Source organism: Eubalaena glacialis, chromosome 4 (genome assembly GCF_028564815.1).
Source record: "Eubalaena glacialis isolate mEubGla1 chromosome 4, mEubGla1.1.hap2.+ XY, whole genome shotgun sequence".
NCBI classification, from domain to species: Eukaryota; Metazoa; Chordata; class Mammalia; order Artiodactyla; family Balaenidae; genus Eubalaena; species Eubalaena glacialis.
Genome location: NC_083719.1, coordinates 168,309,821 through 168,329,480, shown reverse-complemented (window position 1 = coordinate 168,329,480; position 19,660 = coordinate 168,309,821). Strand labels below are relative to the sequence as shown.

At 49.9% G+C, this 19,660-nt stretch overlaps 1 protein-coding gene across 2 annotated transcripts in view; it reads right to left on the bottom strand.

The window, feature by feature from the left end:
• ADAMTS2 (ADAM metallopeptidase with thrombospondin type 1 motif 2) overlaps positions 1 to 19,660 on the bottom strand; it is a 229,653-nt gene that overhangs the window by 140,960 nt on the left and 69,033 nt on the right. The window contains exons 3-4 of one of the 2 annotated variants that reach the window (XM_061190082.1): positions 12,795 to 12,954; positions 8,278 to 8,376 (exon numbers count right to left, since the gene is read on the bottom strand). In XM_061190082.1, coding sequence (XP_061046065.1) covers positions 8,278 to 8,376; positions 12,795 to 12,954 — 259 coding nt within the window. The remainder of the gene's footprint in view (positions 1 to 8,277; positions 8,377 to 12,794; positions 12,955 to 19,660) is intronic. The other variant, XM_061190083.1, reaches the window with a different exon arrangement.

Genomic DNA, 19,660 nt, shown 5'->3' with positions numbered 1-19,660 from the left:
GGCTCGCACCTGGGGGCTCTGGGGATCCCAGGGCAGCCCTTGGTCCCTCACTCTGTTGGACATCAGCAGACTGGCCTGGTGCCCCGGCTCTTTGTTTCCCTGACTCCATCACCTGCCAAGCCTACTTGTCTCCCTATGCCTGTCCAGCCCTGGCCCCGGCCCACGAACCACCAAAGCACTGAGAATAAAGAGGGTGATACTGGCCCCTGTGGCACACCCCACAGAGTCCCTGCAGTTGGCCAAAGAAAAGCTCCAGGCCCAAGGCAGCATTTCTCCTCAGCCAGGAATCTGCAGATGGCATTTTTACTCGTCCCAAACATGAGTTCAGAGAGATCTGGATAGAAGCCTTAAAAAAAAAAAAAAAAAGCCCAGAAACACAAAGACCTTCCCAGGCCTGGACCTCAGCAAAGATGATTCTGGCAAGCATCACCAACCTGGATCTGCAGGGCCAGGGTGGGGCAGAGGTAGGGATGGGAGGGGCCTGGCTGGGAGCTGTGGTTCTGGCTCCTCCCTGATCCTGGGAGGACCCTGCGAGCCTGGATAGGAATGTGGTTCTGCCCAGTGGGCAGCAACCCCCTCTGACCACCATGGGGAATACCTAACAGGACCCCCAAGACCCTTGCTGCTCTATCGCTCCATGTTGCATCTGGCCATCCCTCTCCACTCCCAGGGCCACCCTGCCCAGGCCACAGTCTCTCTCCGGGCTCATGGCGGCAGCCTCCTCCTGGCTTCGTGCCTCTTCTCCTCTCACCCTCCTCCAAAGTAACCAGGCCACGCTGCTTCTCTACTTACAGCAGAGGACCACCCCTCCACACCAAGACAGCCCACCTCGGACCCCTCTGCCCTCACCAGTCCCTCCTGCTGGACCCCCAAACAGGCTAAGTCCACTGCCCTCAGGACACTCGCCCCTGCTGCCCCCACCCCCCTCCTCTCCTAGTGAACTGCAATCCACACTTCAGATCTCAACTCCAGCCTCCAGTTACTGTGTGGTCACTTTGTGGCATCTCCCACTGTTTCTAACTGTGCAGGCATTTGCAGACCCACCAGTTCACCATGAGCTGTATGACGCTGGGCTTGGGGATGCTGTGTCTGTCTGGTTCCCAGGGTTCAGTGCCTGGCCCAGTGCCAGGCCCTGTGTGGGCCATAAGTAAATATCAGTTGAATGAATTGAACAAATGAGTACATGGATATGGTTTTCCATGGGGCATATGTGGAAAGACAACAGCATGGTCTTTGAATGGTAGCCAGAGTGTGCTGGGCGCAGTGAGGCTGACCTTCCCCTGGCCCCCAGGCACTGTTGCCCGGCTCATCTCCCCAGTGCAGCAGTGAAGGCGCACAACCACATGACATCCCAGGGGGCCTGAGGCCCCAGCAACGTCCCACCTGCACAAACCCAAGAATCCAAAGCCAGGAGTGTAAGAGCTATTGGAACAATAAAAGTGGGCTTCAGTGGCAAGCCCTCAAATGCCTGCCAGGGACAACAGCTTCCTCAGGAATGACAAACGTGTGGCCAGGCTTTCCAGGCAGCCGAGTTCCTTCTTTCTTTTCATGGATATTTAAGCACCAACTATGTGCCAGGCAACCCACCCAATGCTGGGAATTTTGCAGCAAGCAAAAGATTCTCCCCACAGCTGATGTGCTAAATGACCTGAGACACTTCCTCACTCACCCTCTCTGGGCCTCAGTTCCTGCAGCCAGTAGGCAGAGACTCAGGGCTCGGAAAGCCCCAGGTGTCCCAAAGATGGCCAGCCTTCAGGTGGGGCCCAGGCTTTGGGGGGTGGACAGGAGATGCTGCACAGGGGGCCAGGCAGTCCTGGCTCCCAGCCTGCTCCTCCCTGCCCACACAAGAGTGGACAGCCTGGCTTCAACTGTGGCTCTACAACTCATGAGCTGTGACAGTCAGCACCTCAGTTTCCTCATCTATAACGTGAGCACAATGATGGCATCAACCAAGCCCATGGAGTCATTACAAGAATCCATGAGATGATGTGCCTGCAGCGCTCTGGGGACACCTGCACAGGTGAGCTCCACCAATGCTGCGTTCTCCTCTGCCTGGTACTCTCATTATTGCTCACACAGCAGTGCTCCTGGGCCCGCTTCTCTGCCTGCTCCCAGGGCTGCCATACAGATTAAATGACACACAGATGCAGAGCGCCTGTCCTCACACAGGCCCTCAATAAAGGTACATGTCCCCAAACGACCGACCGGCTCCAATGGGGGAAAAGACTCACCCACAGACTGGGCTATGGAAACACTGGCTTTTGTGCAACAAAAACTAACAAAACTGAAAAGGAAAAGGGAAATACAGCCTGGGGAAAAGGCTTGTATCAAACATGACAGAAAGTCGATATCTAAAGCAGATAAAGGGCTTATCCCGATATAAAGGACCCCAGGAGATGAACAGGCAAAGGACTTAAACAGGAAGAGGAGACATACAAAGTAATCAAATGCGGGGAGATCATTCATCCTTGCCAACCATCAAAGCAGCACAAATTAAAGCAAAAAGCAGCACTGCTTCACTGCTGGATCAGCAAAGTATCAGCCAGCAAAGCCCCTGTGCTGGTAAGGACTTAGTGTCTCTGGGAGCTGCGGTGGGAAACCAGTCTGGCTCTGCCCCAGAACTGTGAGTCTGTCGCGCTTGGATCCCATAATTATTTCGGTCACACAGCAAGTACTCCCTGTTTACAGCCAGGGCTCTAGGGTGTCCGGGCTGGCTCAGGCCGTACCCTGCAGGGTCAGCAACAGACACCTATTCACAGGAGAAGAACTGAGGCCCCCTGGCCAGGAGGTCCCCAAATTCAAATTCCAAGAGAGGATGCACAAAGGGCAGGGTCATTACTACCATCCAGGCTGTGTGAGCAGCTGGTCAGCAGTGCCCCCAGCCCACTGGGTGGACAGCAGACCTCTGCCTGGAGGGCCTGAGAAACAGGCACACAGCCCATCATGCCCACTCTCACAAGCTTCCATCCACCCCAGCAGGTCCAGGCCCCCTCGCCAAAGTGGCAGGCTGGGAAGGAGGACCTGGACTACCAAAGAGGCCAGGACACATGCACGTCCAAGGGACCCTAGACTTTACACTATGCCCAGCTACCCCGTCCCACAGAGCAGGGCCTCTGACTCCCGGGGCAAGAGCAGCTGTGAGCACACCCCAGAGCCTGTCCACCTGTATGGGGTCAAGTCTGGGATCCCTGTCCCCTTCCACGAGAGTCTGGAAGCCAAATGGGCTTGGCCCATGGCCAGCACTACCTCTCCTGGGAAATCCCTTCCTCTGAGCCAGGGCAGCAAGGAACAGCAGGAGGGGCACAGCTCTGAAGTCTGAGGATTGGGCCCCAATTCTGGCTTCTGCACTTGGCCGGGCCGCCTGACCTGCCTCTCCTCCCCCAGCATCCCCACCTCAGGCTGTGTCACAACCATCCACCATCCTCCCAGTAGCTCAGGCCTTTCAAAAGCCAGGAGCCATCCTCGATCCTTCCCTCACACCCACGTCCTGTGAGCCCTACCTCCAAAAGCATCCTGAAATCATCTACCTGGCCATCTGTCATCGGCCACCAGGACCACCCAGGACTCCCCACGGACCTTCCTGTGGCCACTCTCCCCACTGAGAGTCCTCCAAAGGCTCCCCACTGCGAGGAGAATAAGACCTCACCTCCTCCATGACTGGACACAATCCAGCCCTCCCCACCTCTCCAGGCCCAGCCCTTCTTCTCTCCCCATTAATCCCTCAGTGCCAGGCATGTGGCCCTCTTTCTGCCCCTCGGCCACACTGGGGTGACTCCTGCCTCAGAGAGTGCCAAGTGTTTCTGTCCCCTCTGTCTGGATCAGTCTCGCAGGCTGGGCCCTCCCACCAGCCAGGAGCATCTTGTCTCTGACCCAGAAAACCTCCCCCCGACTCAGTCTACCCTTTCCTGGCTTTTGCTTTGTTCACGGCTTTACCCCTCTCTGCAGCAGTGGGCAGGGTGCCTGCCCTGAGCCTGAGTGCCCCATCAAGGAGTACTACTGTTACTCTTATTGTTCCCCCCACGACTGGGAACATCACTAGGCGCCTGGTCCCTTCCAGTCCAGGTCAGCCCCACCCTCCTCCCCATGCAAGCCCAGCTCCCAGGCCACCTCCTCCACCAGGTCCTGGCCCTGGACTCCCCTGAATCCTGTGCCATCCTACAAGCTATCACCTGAGCCCTGACCTCATACCAAGTGTGCACCTTCATCTTGCCTGGACACCCCTCGAAAGGTACCCCAGCTGGACTCTGCCACCAGGCTCCCCCATGAGCTTCAGTCATACTGCCTGCGCCCTTGCTCCAGGTCAAGGTGAAGCCCACACCCCAAGACTGAGCCCAGGCCAGTGGAGCCAGGTCAAGAGCTCTGGGAGAAACATCCCAACTCAAGAATCCAGCCCAAGTTCCAAACGTGTGCGCGTGAGTATGTGTGGGCGAAAGAGAGGGCCAGACTGAGGGAGAGAAGAATAAAGCCTGAGCTGGGGAGGGAGAGAGAGCCAGACACCAACACTTCCGTCTAATTGCATGACCTTTTCCCAGCTCAGAGTTCCTTCAGGGCCAAGTGCACAGCGCTGCTTGGTATTAATCTGAAAGAGAAATAGGTCAAGGAAAGTTGGAAATTTTTATAGAAAACACTTCAGGCTTGGAGCTGGCTGAAGTGTTTGCCAACCTGCAGAGAATTCTTAGAAGAAACAGGCCTTGGTCAGAGGTCTCCGACTGGTACAAACTGGCAGAGTTTGGACCTCGGGCCCAAACCCAGCTTCTGAGCTATGCCTGGCCTCACTGTTTCTGGGGAAGGGGCTTCTCTCCCCTCCATACGTCCCTAGAGCTGTCTCCGCAGCCCGATCCCTCTTACGCTGGGACCCAGCGCCTCTCACCTGTCATCAGGGCCCACCGCGTCTCCAAGAGGCCTCTGTCCAGGGACCCATTGTGGGACACCTGTCCCTCTGTCCCCCATCTTGTAGATACAGCATGCAGAAAGCCCAGCTCTCTTTCACAATTGTCCCATGGGCTGTGGAGGGAGCCTTGTCAGGGTCCCGATGGATGTTCGGGCCCAGCTGCTCCCACCCTGGCAGGCCGGCCGACACATGTGAAGCACAAATGCCACAGACATGTAAAGTTGCCACTGGAGACATCATGTCTCTCCCTGAAACATCCCGGTCTGCTGTGCTGGGGACCTGCAAAGAGCAGACCCGCAGAGCCCACGGCCGATGTGACAACCAGGCACACCACTCTTGCTAATTAAACTCCAGACGCACCCAGAGCAGAGCACAGCTTTGCTCCTGAGACGCTGTGTTATCTGGAAGCCAGGCATGGTTACCACGTGCCGACAGAAAGCTCTTTGGGGGACATTCACTACACAATCCAAGGGGAAGAAAGAAAGCGTATCAGTGAATTGTGTCTGAGGAGAGGAGCTGAGCTCGTGGGCTGTCTGTGCCAGCCAGGTCGAGTATCGTCACAGACTGCATCGGGGCAGCAGGGAGGAGGGGGGCACACCAGGCAAGTCTCCACTGCAGGATGAGGTGGGCCCAAGCCCTTGCCTGGTTGCAGGCATCACCTCTGCCTTCACAGCCCCTGGGCAGAGCCCCCAGGCCGCAGACCCCAGTCAGAAAGTCCCCCAGCTCAGCCGACAGCTCTGGAGTGGTCTCCTAAGTCTGACCCCAGACAGCATCAGGCCTCAGAGAATGTGCAGCCTCGGCTGTCCCAGCGCTGGCCCCCCGCCCACCTCCCCGGCATGTGGCCACATCACCACACTGGCATCTCCAACAGCTGTGCAGGGGGCCGGCCGCAAGCAGCAGGAGCACCGAGGCCTCTGCCAAGGATGCACTCAGCTCTGAAACACGCCCCCCGGCAGTTGTCGGGCCAACTGCCTCGGGTTTCACAATCGGTGCTTCTCTTTGGGTTTCCTCTCATCCCCAAGCTGTAGGCACAGCTCAGGGGTGGAATGAGGAGGAGGAACTGAGAAGGCCCTGGGCATCTAGCACTGAGGTGCCCAGACTTTTAGCTGCAATTCAGTGAGCTGGCAATGGCCGGCTGGGCAGGGCACGGGTCAAGTCCAGTGGGAGAGCCCCTGGGTCACCACCTGAAAGTGCCAGGCCAGGCCCCAGGCTCCTGCAAATGGCTCAGGAAGTACCTGGGTTGGGGACACAGAGAGAGGTCCCAGCACTTGGACTCTGGCCAGATCTGGGACTCAGGGTGCAAAGCCTGCCGAGGGCCTCTCTTCCACTTCTGCCAGGACCTCAGCCTTCAACACTTTGATATCACGTAGGCTGAATCATGGCCCCTGGGATGTCACATCCTAATCCCCAGAACCAGTGAGTATAGCCTTATATGGCTAAAGAGACTCTGCAGATGTTTATTAACGATCTGTGTTTCCCTCTGTTAATGCATTTCCTATTTGCCTCTTAATATCTGTGGCTCAGTTGTTTTTTCAGATAATTTGTAATTCTTTATATTGATCTCTGGGAGCTCTTTATATAGTTAGGATATTAAACTTTTGTTACATCTGTTATAAGTAAAAAAAAAAAAAGAGACTCTTGTTTTTTTTAACTGCATCACATCAAGAGATGTGATGCAGGTAAGGATCTTGAAATGAGAAAATTCTCCTGGATTATCCCGGTGAGCCAAATGTAATCACAAGTGTCTTTATAAAAGGGAAATGGAGAGAAACTTACTACAGATTAGAGGACACTGTGACCACAGAGCAGAGGTTGGAGTGATGCAGCCACAAGCCAAGGAATGCCGGCAGCCACCAGAAGCTGGGAGAGGCAAGGAACAGATTCCCCTCTCGAGCCTCCAGAGGGAACCAGCCCTGTTGACACCTTGATTTTAGCCCCTTAAGATCCATTTTGGACTTCTAACCTCCAGAACTGTAAGAGAATAAATCTGTGTTTTTTTAAGCCACTGAGTTTATGGTAACTTGTTACAGTGCCAACAGGACACTAAGACATAAACCGCTATAGCACAGAAAGCCTCCCGAATCTGGTTTCCAGCAAGTTAGTGCCCCCTCCACATCGCCTACCCCGTTATCCACCCCTCACCCACCACCAGGCCTCACCCTTGACTGGGCCCTCTCCCTTATGACTCATACACACTGCATCACCAAGGTACGCCTGGCAACCCACTACCACCAAGTGGAGCCTTGCCCACTTCCCACCCATGGCCTGTCCTGACAGGGCTGCTCTCTCCCTGCACCATCGCTCTGGCCTCCCTGCCTCCAGCCTGGACCGCAGCAGGCTGGCTGAAATACAGCACTATCTGTCAGGCCCCTTCCCTGCTGGGGCTGCCTGCAGGACATCACACAGCCTCTGCGAGCTCCCAGCATCAGCTCTAGCCCTCTGGCTCCTGCCCTGAGGGCCTACATGAGCTTCACTCCTGGTTCCTCAGCAGCCCAGAAAACTATGTGGCTCAAGGCAATGGGACAGGGCAGAGACACGCAGCAGGTCAGGAGGGGAGGAAGGGCTGCGGGCCGCCGGGTGGAGACTGTGCGGGTTGGCCACGCTTGGCCACGTGGAGAAGCCACGGCAGCACTGGCACCCTGCCCTTCCCTCCTCACAGGCTTTCCTTGGCAGCAGCAGGGCAGAGCGCTCCTGAGGGCAGCATGCCTCCTCTGCCCGCCAGGGAGGACGCCACAGCCTGACAGCAGCGGGCAAAGGCTTGGCACTGGCTGTTTCCGAGAAGGAGGCAGCCAAGGTCACAGACACTGAGCTGTCTGGCTTCTCTTCCTTCAGCCCAGGGCCAAGTGCAAGGCAGGGTGGGAGACACTGCAGCCCAGCAGCAGCTCGTGGGACGGGGTACCACCTGCCTAGCAGGAGCTCACAGCCCTTCCTTGGTCCCAAGGCCATGCCCAGGGACTGCAGGAGGCCTGTGGTGGAGGGCAAAGGACACGTCCACCTCTGCCTCTCATAAAGCACATGTGGCCAATGGGGGTCATGTTTTATTTGGCCCATATGGTGCTTTTCAGAAATTTGAAGCAACAATTTAAAATCAGGAGGGTTCAAATAAAAGTTCTAATGTCTGGATTCTCTTGACAGTAAGAGGATTGGCTGCCCCAGGCCCACAGTCCCACCAGGTCTTGGTCAGGGGAGCTGAGGAGGGTCTGCCCCTGTGGACGAAGTCTGTCATCTGTGCTGTGCCCACGGTGAGGCCAGGGCCAAATGCCATGTGCCACTGCACTCACATTGCCGTTTCCATTTTAGCAGAGACATTCTCTCTGTGTCCGTGTTTATATCAAAAGCAGGAAAATTAACGCCAAGCCAAGGGTGGGTGTAATTCTTTTTCTTACCCTCTGCCATTGTCCTCATTGGCATTGCCTGCTGGGCGCTGCAGGTCTCTTGAGTTTGCAGCCCTTGTCTTGGGATGGCAGGACTTCTTGTAAATGTGCCTGACAGAGAGACCACATGCCCAGTATGTGACCCAGGGGTCTTTCCCACCCAGTGGGGACTTTCCCAGAGTCCCAAGTTCAGCCCCCCTTGGTGTGACCAGCAAGGCCGCATCTCCGCGCACTTGGTCTTACGGTCAGACCAGCCATAGCACACCAGGCCCCACAGTCTGGCTGAGATGGCACTAGGGTCCAGCAGAGGCAGAAGAGGGGCAAGGGGTCTGCCTGGGCTGTGCCTGAGCACTGTCCCCTGAGAAGGAGTGAAGGATACCTGCAGTGTCGCTCCTCCACGGATGTGCACCCCATTCATTGCATAGCCAGCCTTGAAAGGGAGGCTGATTTGCTTCCTGTATAAGCTGAATGGTGGCCCCCAAAGATACCAGGTTCTAATCACTAGGACCTGTGAATGCTATCTTATATGGCAAAAAAGGACTTTGTAGATGTTATTAGATTACGGATCTTGAGAGGTGGAGATCATTCTGATTATCAGGGTGAATCCCAATGCCATTACCTGCATCCTTTATAAGAGGGAGGCAGAGGGAGATTGATATCACACAGAAGAGGAGGAGGTGATGTGACCACGAAGGCAGAGATTGGAGTGATGCAGCCACAAGCCAAGGAATGCCAGCAGCCACCAGAAGCTGGGAGAGGCAACGAACAGATTTGCCTTAGAGCCTCCAGAGGGAACCAGCCCTGCTGACACCTTGATTTCAGCCCAGTGACACTGACCGACTTCAGACTTCTGCCCTCCCAAACTACGAGAGAATGAAGTGCTGTTGTTTTAAGCTGCCCAGTTGGTGGTAATGTGTCATAGCAGCCTGAGACTCAGAGGGGCATGACATGCCAGGATCACCCAGTGCAAGCTGTGAGCAGGGCTTCCAGGCTGGGCTGTGCTCCTTATCCTGTACCCACTGGCCCTGGCTCCCCCTCAACAACCCCAGACAGTGTCAACAGATGGCAGCCAGGGCGGTGCTCAGGCAGTGGCCTAGAACTGGGAGTGAGGCTCTCTCCATGCTTGTATACAAATGCAAACACGCATGCATGCACACACGTGAAAACACCAGGGAGGCCAATTTTACACAGCACACCTCCCAACATACGGCCCTGGGCACAGGGCTGGCTCTGGGGAAGGCTGAGAAAGGGACTCAGGGTGCTGGGGAAAGGTCCGGTCCAGCAGAGGCCTGGAGATGCCTGAACCTCCTCTCCCCAAAAGGCCACACTGGCACCCTGGCCTTGGAGCCCTGCCCTTCTGGCCCAGCCAGGCTCCCAGGCCCAGCAGAGCCAAGCAGAGACACTTCTGCAACACCTGTGAGTCCAGTGAGGGAAAAAAAGTCATCCTGGTCTCCTTCAGTCCCTTGCCCACCCCGGTACCCTCCTCCAGGGCCTGAGGGTGACATTGTTGTGGGCTAAGCTGCCCAGTGCAACCTCCAACCGTGGCCTGAGTCCTGGAAGACGCGCTAAAAGCATCATTTTCCATCCTTTCCCTGGGCAGTCTGCAACCCAGTAGCTGACCTAAGATGATGGAGACCGTTAGTAACAATGATGCTCTGAGGGTCCGGGAGCCCCTGAGACCACCCCAGGAAGCCTGTTGGCTGCTCAGGGAAAACAGGGCAATGGCAGCGTGTCTCAATGCTCTGGAAGAGCTGTGTACAACACACGCTCCCACAAACACCCCACCCCACAGGCCCCCTCACCCATACCCTCACCACCCTCCACAGGCACCCCCACCCCAACTCGCACACCCACACCCAGCCAGATGCTAACCTCCCAGACCAGGAGGCCCAGGACAGGTGTTTCCCCTTCCCCTTCCTCCGAGGACCCATTATATCCATTGTCCATTGATAAATGGCCAGGGTATTTCAAACCTGCTTCCAGAAGTTGCCCTGCGGGGGCAGGAGGAAGCTTCCAGTCAGTACCTCCTGCCTTCTTTGGCCAAAGCCACATTGACACATCAGGGTTCCCATCAGAATTCACCAGAAGAAAGGGTCTCTTAGCCTTATACACACTCACTCACACTCACATCCTGAAAGCCTTTGCATGGAGGTCCTGGTGTTCTGTGCCCAGTAGGCCATGTCCTCTTGCAGGAAAGAGCACGGAGCAAACATGCTCAGCCAAGGACACTCCTTTTACATATCTCCCAGCTGCCACCGTGGGCCCTGACAAGGCCTGGGGCTGACGGAGAGCAAGACTGTCGGGGGTCACTGTGGGCCCTCAGACCAGCTCCAGCATAAAATGTATCTGGACCACCTCCAGTCAGTGAGTGGGCCTCAGCCCTGGGCCCAGTGGAAACAATCAGGCACATGCAGGGAGAAATGTGCTCTCTGTGGACAAGTCACCCACACAGGGTCACGCTGACACTGGGCAGGGACATCAAGGAAAGGGGGTCTGGCGCCAGACTCTGGGCCTGTGGCCGAGACTTACTGCCCTCGGCCCACAGCCTTCAGCCTACACACCCACAGCCCCGGGCTGAGGTCTAGAGCTCACCCCACCCCATTTCAGTGCAGCCTCAGCCCCAGACCCATGCAATTGGCCTTCCCTCTTCTAAGGTCAATGGTTTCTGGGCTTATTCTGAGTTTGAAATTCCTTTCCTGTGTTCTGAGTTCCAAGCTCTCACGAGAGATAGCCGGATGAGAAGGTTGGGGCAAGGATTCAAGAGAAGATGCCAAAAGGCCAACAGAAGCCCAGGAAATAAGGCAAGGCCGGTCAGGCCATGAAGGAGGGCTGTCATGTTCAGGAGATAGGTACCACATTGAATTTGGGATTGGCACCCTGGCCCAGGGCACCTGGCAGCCTCACTGTGCAGGCTCCACCTCACCCAGCCTAAGTGGGCCCCCAGGGAACCCCCTGAATCTTCCGGTAGAGGCCAGCCCAGAAGCACCAAGCCCAAAGTGGCCAGGTCCTCAGCTCTATGAGACACAGGCATTTCTAATCCCACAGGACAGATGAGAAGGCAGAGGCCAGAGGCCCAAACTTGCCCAAGGGCAGACAGCCAGCGAGGAGCAACACCAGGGCCCTGATCCCTGGTCTGGGGCACTTCCCCTGCCCCATTTCCACTCCTGCCCTCACCCAATGGGATTACTCTCCATTCCCCCCCATGCAGAGAAGCCCAAGGGTGGGAAAGAGGTAGGAGGGGCCGAAGCTGGGGAAGGCCAGACAGGCAGCGCCTGGGGTGCCCCCTCCACTGTTGGCAGGAGACCTACAATTCATCATCTGGGAAGAAGGGGCAGCTGGAAGTATTGATCGGCTCTAGAGAGCACTGGGATTCCTGATGGGACAATTCCTTTGCAAAAGTATCTGATACCATTCCTTGAAATTAGAATGGTGCCTTGCCAGGCTGCACCCAATTGATCTGTCAGCTGGGAACTCAGAGAGACCTAAATTAAATGAGCCAAGGCTGCTTGGGGCAATGGGGGTGTCTCAGCTAATCACAGCACGGCTGGGCTGGCCCAGTAGGTCCTCCGGGGCTCACTGTAAACATGCAGATGAGCCTGACTCAAGACCCAGGCCTCAGTGCCCTGCCTGCTGCCACCTGCCCTGGCCATGGGCGAGCGCAGCCAGGAATCTAGAACCCGAAACTGAGGGCTAAGCCCACCCTGCAAGAGCCAAGCACAGATCCTGGGCACGGCCAGGACCACAGCCAGACCCCAACCTGGCCTCACTGAAGCCCGGGACCTGAGATCCTGAGAATGCTGGGGAGGTTTGGGCTGAGGGTAGGTGTGTCCTCCTGGAGGGCTCTGAGAGGCTGCACCGCCTGCCCAGTAGCTCCTTCCACGCTCCTGGGCCCAGAGCACACTTTGATTCTAAGCTGAAAAAGATAAAACCACATGAGTCTGTGCATAGGTTGCTGAGGCTGCTGGGAGCACCTCTGGGGTCTTTGTGGAGCACTTCCCTCCCCTCCTGGCATCTGAGTTGTCTCCCAGAGGGAGCAGGGTCCAATTGGGGCCAAAGAAGCACTCAGGGCCTTTCTCTGTGAGCAGCCAGGGAGGTGTGGTCACCACTGCAGGGAAAGCACAGCACAGAGGCAGGGGAAAGAGGCTGGGGATGGGGGTGAGGGGGCGGCAGACATCTTCTTCAGAGGCATAGGCTCAGAGACACGGGCGCGGGACTCAGGCCGGGGTACAGGCCTGGTCTGGGTCTTGCCTCCTCCCTGACACTTGCCAGCCCTCAGGCAGCCAAAGGTTAGACCCTCAGGCAGCCTTTACTGCCTGCTGTGGAGGCCTCAGACCTACAAGCTTATGGCCCACATACACCCAAAGCAGAGGTCCCTGACCCAGCATCCCAGCACGCCCACTGTGCTATGCGGTCAGCAAGGGTGGGTCTCAGCCTTGGCCTGGGACCAGAGCTACAGAAAGGGTGCCTGCATTCCCCAGGGGGGTCATTCAGTGTCCACCATGCAACCCTCCCACCGGCAGCAGCCTTACCTGTGTCCAGGGCCTGTGGCCCCCCCAGAGGAGGGGGTCTGGAGGTGGGCAGCCGGCGATACACCACATGCACACGGCCCTGCTCAGCCTCGTTTGCCGCCAGACCCTTCTCCAGGGGCTCGATAAAAAACTCCTCCTCCTCCATACGGATCAGGCCAGCCTGCAGGGCAAAGATGAAACTGTTCAAATTCCCAGCGCACAGCAGACCAACGAGGAGAAGCAGTGAGGAGGGCCGCAGAGAGCAGAGCCTCCAACCTGGCTGAGCAGGGCCCAGTGAACCCTGCCCAGCACCCCAGCTAGGTGCTAGCCTTGAACCCCAGGCTGGGAAGGGCACAAACAGGTGGCCCTAGAGGCCCCATCATTCCAGAGGCTCCACTTCCAGCCACCAAGGCCAGAGCCATTTAGGGGTGATGAACCCTGTCTGAGGAAGGGGTTCTTGCCTGGGTTATCCCCCACCTTCACCCCCAGGAGCCCAAAGGCCAAGACAAAGGCCAAAGCTGTCAGCCGGGGACTGAATCTGCCACAGATATGTTCAGTTAGACCCAAAGAGTGTTTTCAAAGTTCTGAACCCGACACTCAAAATGATGAGATTTCATGTTTCAAAAATGGAATTCCATCTTTCCTTGGAAAATGCAGGCTCTGACCACAGTGCATGGCACCCAGCAGTGGACACCACGGATGGAGCACGCACCACTGCAGCTGGCCACAGTCCCCACCGTCTATCCTTGTATCCACAACAGTCACCAGCCCAGACTCTACAGCAACTGAAGCCTCCCCCAAAACTGGCTATGGCTCTTCCATGCTGCAAAGCCCTCGATGAACCCTTGTCCCCATCAGGATTCAGGCTACTCTGTACTCTGGCATCCAAGGCTCTCAGTCTGCCACTGTCCTCTTTGCCCCCAGCTCACACACCTCACACCAGTCGCTGAAACAGTCCTGTCCTTCCAATACAGTGCACACTGCCTGGCCTTCAGGCTCCTGAACCCAGGAAGCCCTCAGCTTGGAAGGCCCTGCTCCTGCCCCCAGCCTTGGCCATCCGGTAAACTCTAATTCTCCCTTCAGTGCTTGGCTCAGATCCACCAAATGCCATGCCCCAACTGCAGGTACATGGCCCTGCCTTCCCCTTGAGGCCATCCTGCCATCACTGCCCCATCCAGCTCCCACACTTTTGATTTTTTGGTCCATTATCCATAAACCAATAGTCTTACACTAGGAGTCCCCACTGTGTCAACCTGCAGATGTATTTCCTTTAGATCACACACTTATGACCCACTCGGGGTTTAGGGGTTTTTTAAAACCACTTTTTTGAGGCATGACTGACATGTAAAAAGATGTACATAGTTAATATATACAACTCAGTGAGTTTGGGAATGAGTATACATTCATGAAACCATCACCACCATGAAGGCCATAAACATATCCATCACCTCTCACAGTATCCTCCCACCCTTTTTATTGTTATCATTTTTTTGTGGTAAGAACGCTACATGTAATATCAACCATCTTAGCAAATTTTAAGTATGTGACATTTTTTTGATAGAATATTGTTAGTTATAGGCACTGTGCTATATAAAAGATCTCCAGAACTTACTTATCTTGCATAACTGAAATTCTGTACTCTTTGACAATCACCTCCCATTTCCTCCTCCCTCCAGCCCCTGGCAATCACCATCTGACACTCTACTTCTATGAGTTTGACCATTCTAGATTCTACACGTAAGTGAGATCTTGCAGTATTTGTCTTTCTGTGTCTAGTTTATTTCACTTAGCATAATATCCTCCAGTTTCAGCCATTTTGTCGCAAATGGCAGGATCTCCTTCTTTATAAAGGCTGAATAATATTCCATTGTACATATGTACCACATTTCTTTATCCATTTGTCATCCACAGATAGACATTTGGGTTGTTTCCATGTCCATTGTGAATAATGCTGTAATAAACATGGGAGTACAGATATCTCTTCAGTATCCTGTTTTCATTTTCTTTGGGCACATTGCCAGAAGTGGGATTGTTGGTCACATGGTAGTTCTATTTTTAATTTTTTGAGGAACTTCCATATTGGTTTCCATAGTGACTAAACCAATTTTCATTCCCATCAACAGTGCACAAGGGTTCCCTTTCTCCACATCCTCACCAACACTTGTTATCTCTTGTCTTTTTGATAACTATTCTAACAGATGTGGCATGATATCTCATTGTGGTTTTAACTTGTGTTTCCCTGATGATTAGTAATGTTGAGCACCTTTTTTACATACTTATTGCCCATTTGTATGTCTTCTTTGGAAAAATGTTTGTTTGGGTCCTTTGCCCACTTTAAATTTATATATATATATATGGCTTTTGAGTTGTATGAGTTCCTTCTATATTTTGGATATTAATCCCTTATCCAATAAGAGGTTTGCAAATATTTTCTCTCATTCTCTAGGTTGCCTTTTCATGTTGTTGATAGTTCCTTTGCTATGCAGAAGTTTTATAGTGTGATGTAGTCCCACTTGTTGATTTTTGCTTTTATTGCTTATGCTTTGGTGTAATAGCCAAAAAATCATTGGCAAGACCAATGCCAAGGAGCTTTTCCCCTATGTATTCTTCTAAGAGTTTTATGGTCTCAGGTCTTAGGTTTAAGTCTTTAATCCATTTCCAAATTAATCCAGTTAATTTTTGTGAGTGATGTAGGACAGGGGTCCAATTTCATTCTTTTGCATGTGAATATTCAGTTTTCCCAGCACCATTTATTGAAAAGACCATCTTTTCACATTAATTATTCTTGGCTCCCTTGTCAAATATAAGTTGACTGTATATGCATAGGATTATTTCTGGGGTCTTGATTCTGTTCCCTTGGTCTATGTATCTGTTTTTATGTCAGGACCATACTGTTTTGATTACTATAGCTTTGTAATATAGTTTGAAATCAGGAAGTGTGATGCCTCCAACTTTGTTCTGTCTCAAGATTGCTTTGGCTATTTGAGGTCTTTTGTGGTTCCATAAAAATTTTAGGATTGCTTTTTCTATTGGAATTTGTAATTTTGATAGGGACTGCATTGAATCTACAAATGGTTGGGGGCACTATGGATATTTTAACAATATTAACTCTTCTGATCCATGAACACAGTATATCTTTCCATTTATTTGTGTCTTCTTCAATATCTTTAATCAGTATCTTATAGTTTTCGGTGCACAGATCTTTCACTTCTTTGGGTAAATTTATCCCTAAGTATTTTACTATATTAGATGCTATTGTAAATGGAAATGTTTCCTTTATTTTTTTTTCAGATAGTTCACTATTAGTGTATAGAAATGCAACTGATTTTTGTATGTTGATTCTGTATCCTAAAACTTTACTGAATTTGTTAATTAGTTCTAACAGTTCTTTTGGTGGAGTCTTTAGAATTTTCTACATACAGGATCATGTCATAAGGAAACAGGGATAATTTTACTACTTCTTTTCCTATTTGGATGTCTTTTATTTCTTTTTCTTGCTCTGGCAAGAAAGCAAGTTCCAGTACTATTTTGAATAGGAGTGGTGAGAATGGGCACCCTTGTCTTATTCATGATCTTAGAGAGAAAGCTTTCAACTATTCACCACTGAGTATGATATTAGCTATGGGCTGCCACATATGGTCTTTATTATGTTGAGATATGTTCCTTCTATACTTAATTTGTTTAGAGTTTTTATCATGAAAGATGTTGAATTTTGTCAAGTGCTTTTTCTGCACCTATTGAAATGTTCATATAAATTTTATTTTTCATTCTATTAATGTGGTATATCACATCTATTGATTTGCATATGTCGAACCAACCTTGCATCCCAGGGATGAATCCCACTTGATCATGGTGTATAATCTTTTTAACGTGCTGTTGAATTCGGTTTGCTAATATTTTGTCAAGAATTTTTTCATCTATATTCATCAGGGATATTCGCCTGTAGTTTTCTTTTCTTATAGTGTCCTTATCTGGCTTTGGTATTAGGATAATGCTGGCCTCACAAAAAATTGAGTTTAGGAGTGTTCCCTCCTCTTTAAATTTTTGGAAGAGTTTGAGAAGGGTTGACATTAATTCTTCAGTAAAGGTTTGGTAGAATTTACCCGTGAAATCATGTAGTCTTGGGCTTTTCCTTGTTTGGAGATTTTTGATTACTGATTCAATCTCCTTACTCATTATTGGTCTGTTCAGATTATCTATTTCTTCATGATTCAGTCTTGGTAGGTTGTATGATTCTAGTAATTTATCCATTTCTTCTAGGTTGGTCAATTTGTTGGTGTATACGTATTCATAGTAGTCTCTTATGATCCTTTATATTTCTGTAATATCAGCTGTAATGTCTCCTCTTTCATTTATTATGAGTCTTCTCTTTTTCTTGGTAAGTCTAGCTAAAGGTTTGTCAATTTTATTTTTTCAAAAAAACCAAATCTTAGTTTTGTTTATATTTTTCACTGTTTTTCTATTTTCTATTTCACTTATTGCTACTTTGATCTTTGTTACCTCCTTCCTTCTGCTAACTTTGGGCTTAGTTTGTTCATCTTTTCCTAGTTCCTTGAGATATAAAGTTAGGTTGTTTATTTGAGATCTTTCTTTTTTATTGTAGGCATTTATTGCTATAAACTTTCCTCTCAGAACTGCTTTTGCTGTGTCACATAAGTTTTGGTATGCTGTGTTTCCATTTTTGTTTGTTTCAAGATATTTTCTTTATCCCATTTTGATTTCTTCTTTGACCCAGTGGTTGTTCAGGAGTGTATTAATTTCTGTGTATTGTGAATTTTCCAGTTTTCCTCCTGTTACTGATTTCTAGTTTCATACCACTGTAGTCAGAAAAGTTACTTGGTATGATTTCAGTCTTTTAAATTTGCTAAGACTCGTTTTTTGACCTAATAATATATGACCTATCCTGGAAATTGTTGCATGCAGCCTTGAAAAAATGTGTATCCTGCTACTGTTGGGTGGAATGTTCTGTTAAATATCTGTTAAGTCCATTTGGCCTACAGTATAGCTCAAGTCCGATGTTTTCTTATTGATTTTCTGTCTGGATGATCTATCCATTGCTGAAAGTGGGGCACTGAAGTCTCCTACTGTTATTGTATTGTTGTCTATTTCTCCTTTCAGAACTATTACTATTTGATTAATATATTTAGGTGCTTTGATGTTGGGTGCATATATATTTACAATTGTTATATTCTCATGATGAATTACCACTTTATCATTGTATAATGATCTTCTTTGTTTCTCCTTACAGTTTTTTGACTTAGTCTGTTTTGTCTTATGTAAGTATAGCTTACCCCTGCTCTCTTTTGGTTTCCCTTTGCATGGAATATCTTTTTCCATCCCTTCACTTTGAGCTTATGTGTGTCCTTAAAGCTGAAGTGAATCTCTTGTTGGCAGCATATAGTTGGGTCTTGTTTTTTTATTTTGTTTTGTTTGTCTGTTTGTTTGTTTTAATCTATTCAGCCACTCTATATCTTTTGATCGGAGAATTTAGCCCACTTACATTTAAAGTAATTATTGATAAGTAAGGACTTACCAAAGCCATCTTGTTAATTATTTTCTGACTTTTTTGTAATTCCTTTCTTCCTCTCTTGCTGTCTTCCTTTGTGAATTGATGACTTTCTGTAGTGGTGTACTTTGATTCCCTTCTCTATATCTTGTGTGTATACAGGTTTTTGTTTTTTGGTTACTCTGAGGCTTACTTGAAACATCTTAGAGATATAACAGTTTATTTTAAGTTAATAACAATTTAATTTCAATTGCATGCAAAAACCCTGTACTTTTATTCCTCACCTCCACATTTTATGTTTTTGACATTACAATTTACATCTTTTTATATTGTGTATCCATTAACAAATCTTCGTAGCTATAGCTATTTGTAATACTTTGGTTCTTTAACCTGTATACTAGAGTTAAGTAGTTAACACACCACCATATTACAGAATTAGAGTATTCTAAATTTGACTATATACCTACCTTTACCAGTGTGTTATATATATTCATGTGTTTTCATATTACTAATTAGTGTCATTTTGCTTCAGCTTAAAGAACTCCTTTCAGCATTTCTCATAAAGCAGATCTAGTAGTAATGAACTCTCTTTTTGTTTGTTTGGGAAAGTCTTTATCTTGCTTTCATTTCTGAAAGACACTTTGCCAAGTAAAGCATTCTTTGTTGGTAGTTTTTTCCTTTCAGCACTTTGAATATATCATTCTACTCTCTCCTGGCCTGCAAGGTTTCTGCTGAGAAATCCACTCATGGCCTTATTGGGATTCTCTTGTATGAGAGAAATTTTTTCTCTTGCTACTTTTAAAATGATCTCTTTGTCTTTGCTTTTAGATAGTTTATTATAATGTGTCTTGGAGAAGATCATTTTAGGGTGACCTAGTAGCTTCATGAACTTAGATGTCTAAATCTCTCTCCAAGGTTTGGGAAGTTCTCAGCTACTGTTTCTTTAAATAAACCTTTTCCACTTTCTCCCCCTATTCTCCTTCTTGGGCTTCAATAATGCATAGATTGTTTCTCTTAATGAGTCCCATAGGTTTCCTCATTCCTTTTCATTCTTTTTTCTTTTTGCTCTGCTGATTAGATAATTTCAAATGATCTGTCTTCTAGTTCACTGATTTTCTCTTCTGCTTGGTCCAGCTGGTGTTGATGCTCTCTTTTGAATTCTTCAGTCATTGTATTCTTCAGCTCCAAAGTTTTGTTTGGTTCTTTTTATGTTTTCTATTTCTTTGTTGAAATTTTCATTTTGTTCTTGTATTGTTTTCCTGATTTCATTAAATTGTTTATCTGTGTTATCTTGTAGCTTTCTGAACATCTTTAGAACAATAATTTTGATTTTTTTATCAGGCAATTCATGTATCTCATTTCTTTTGGGGCAGTTACTGGA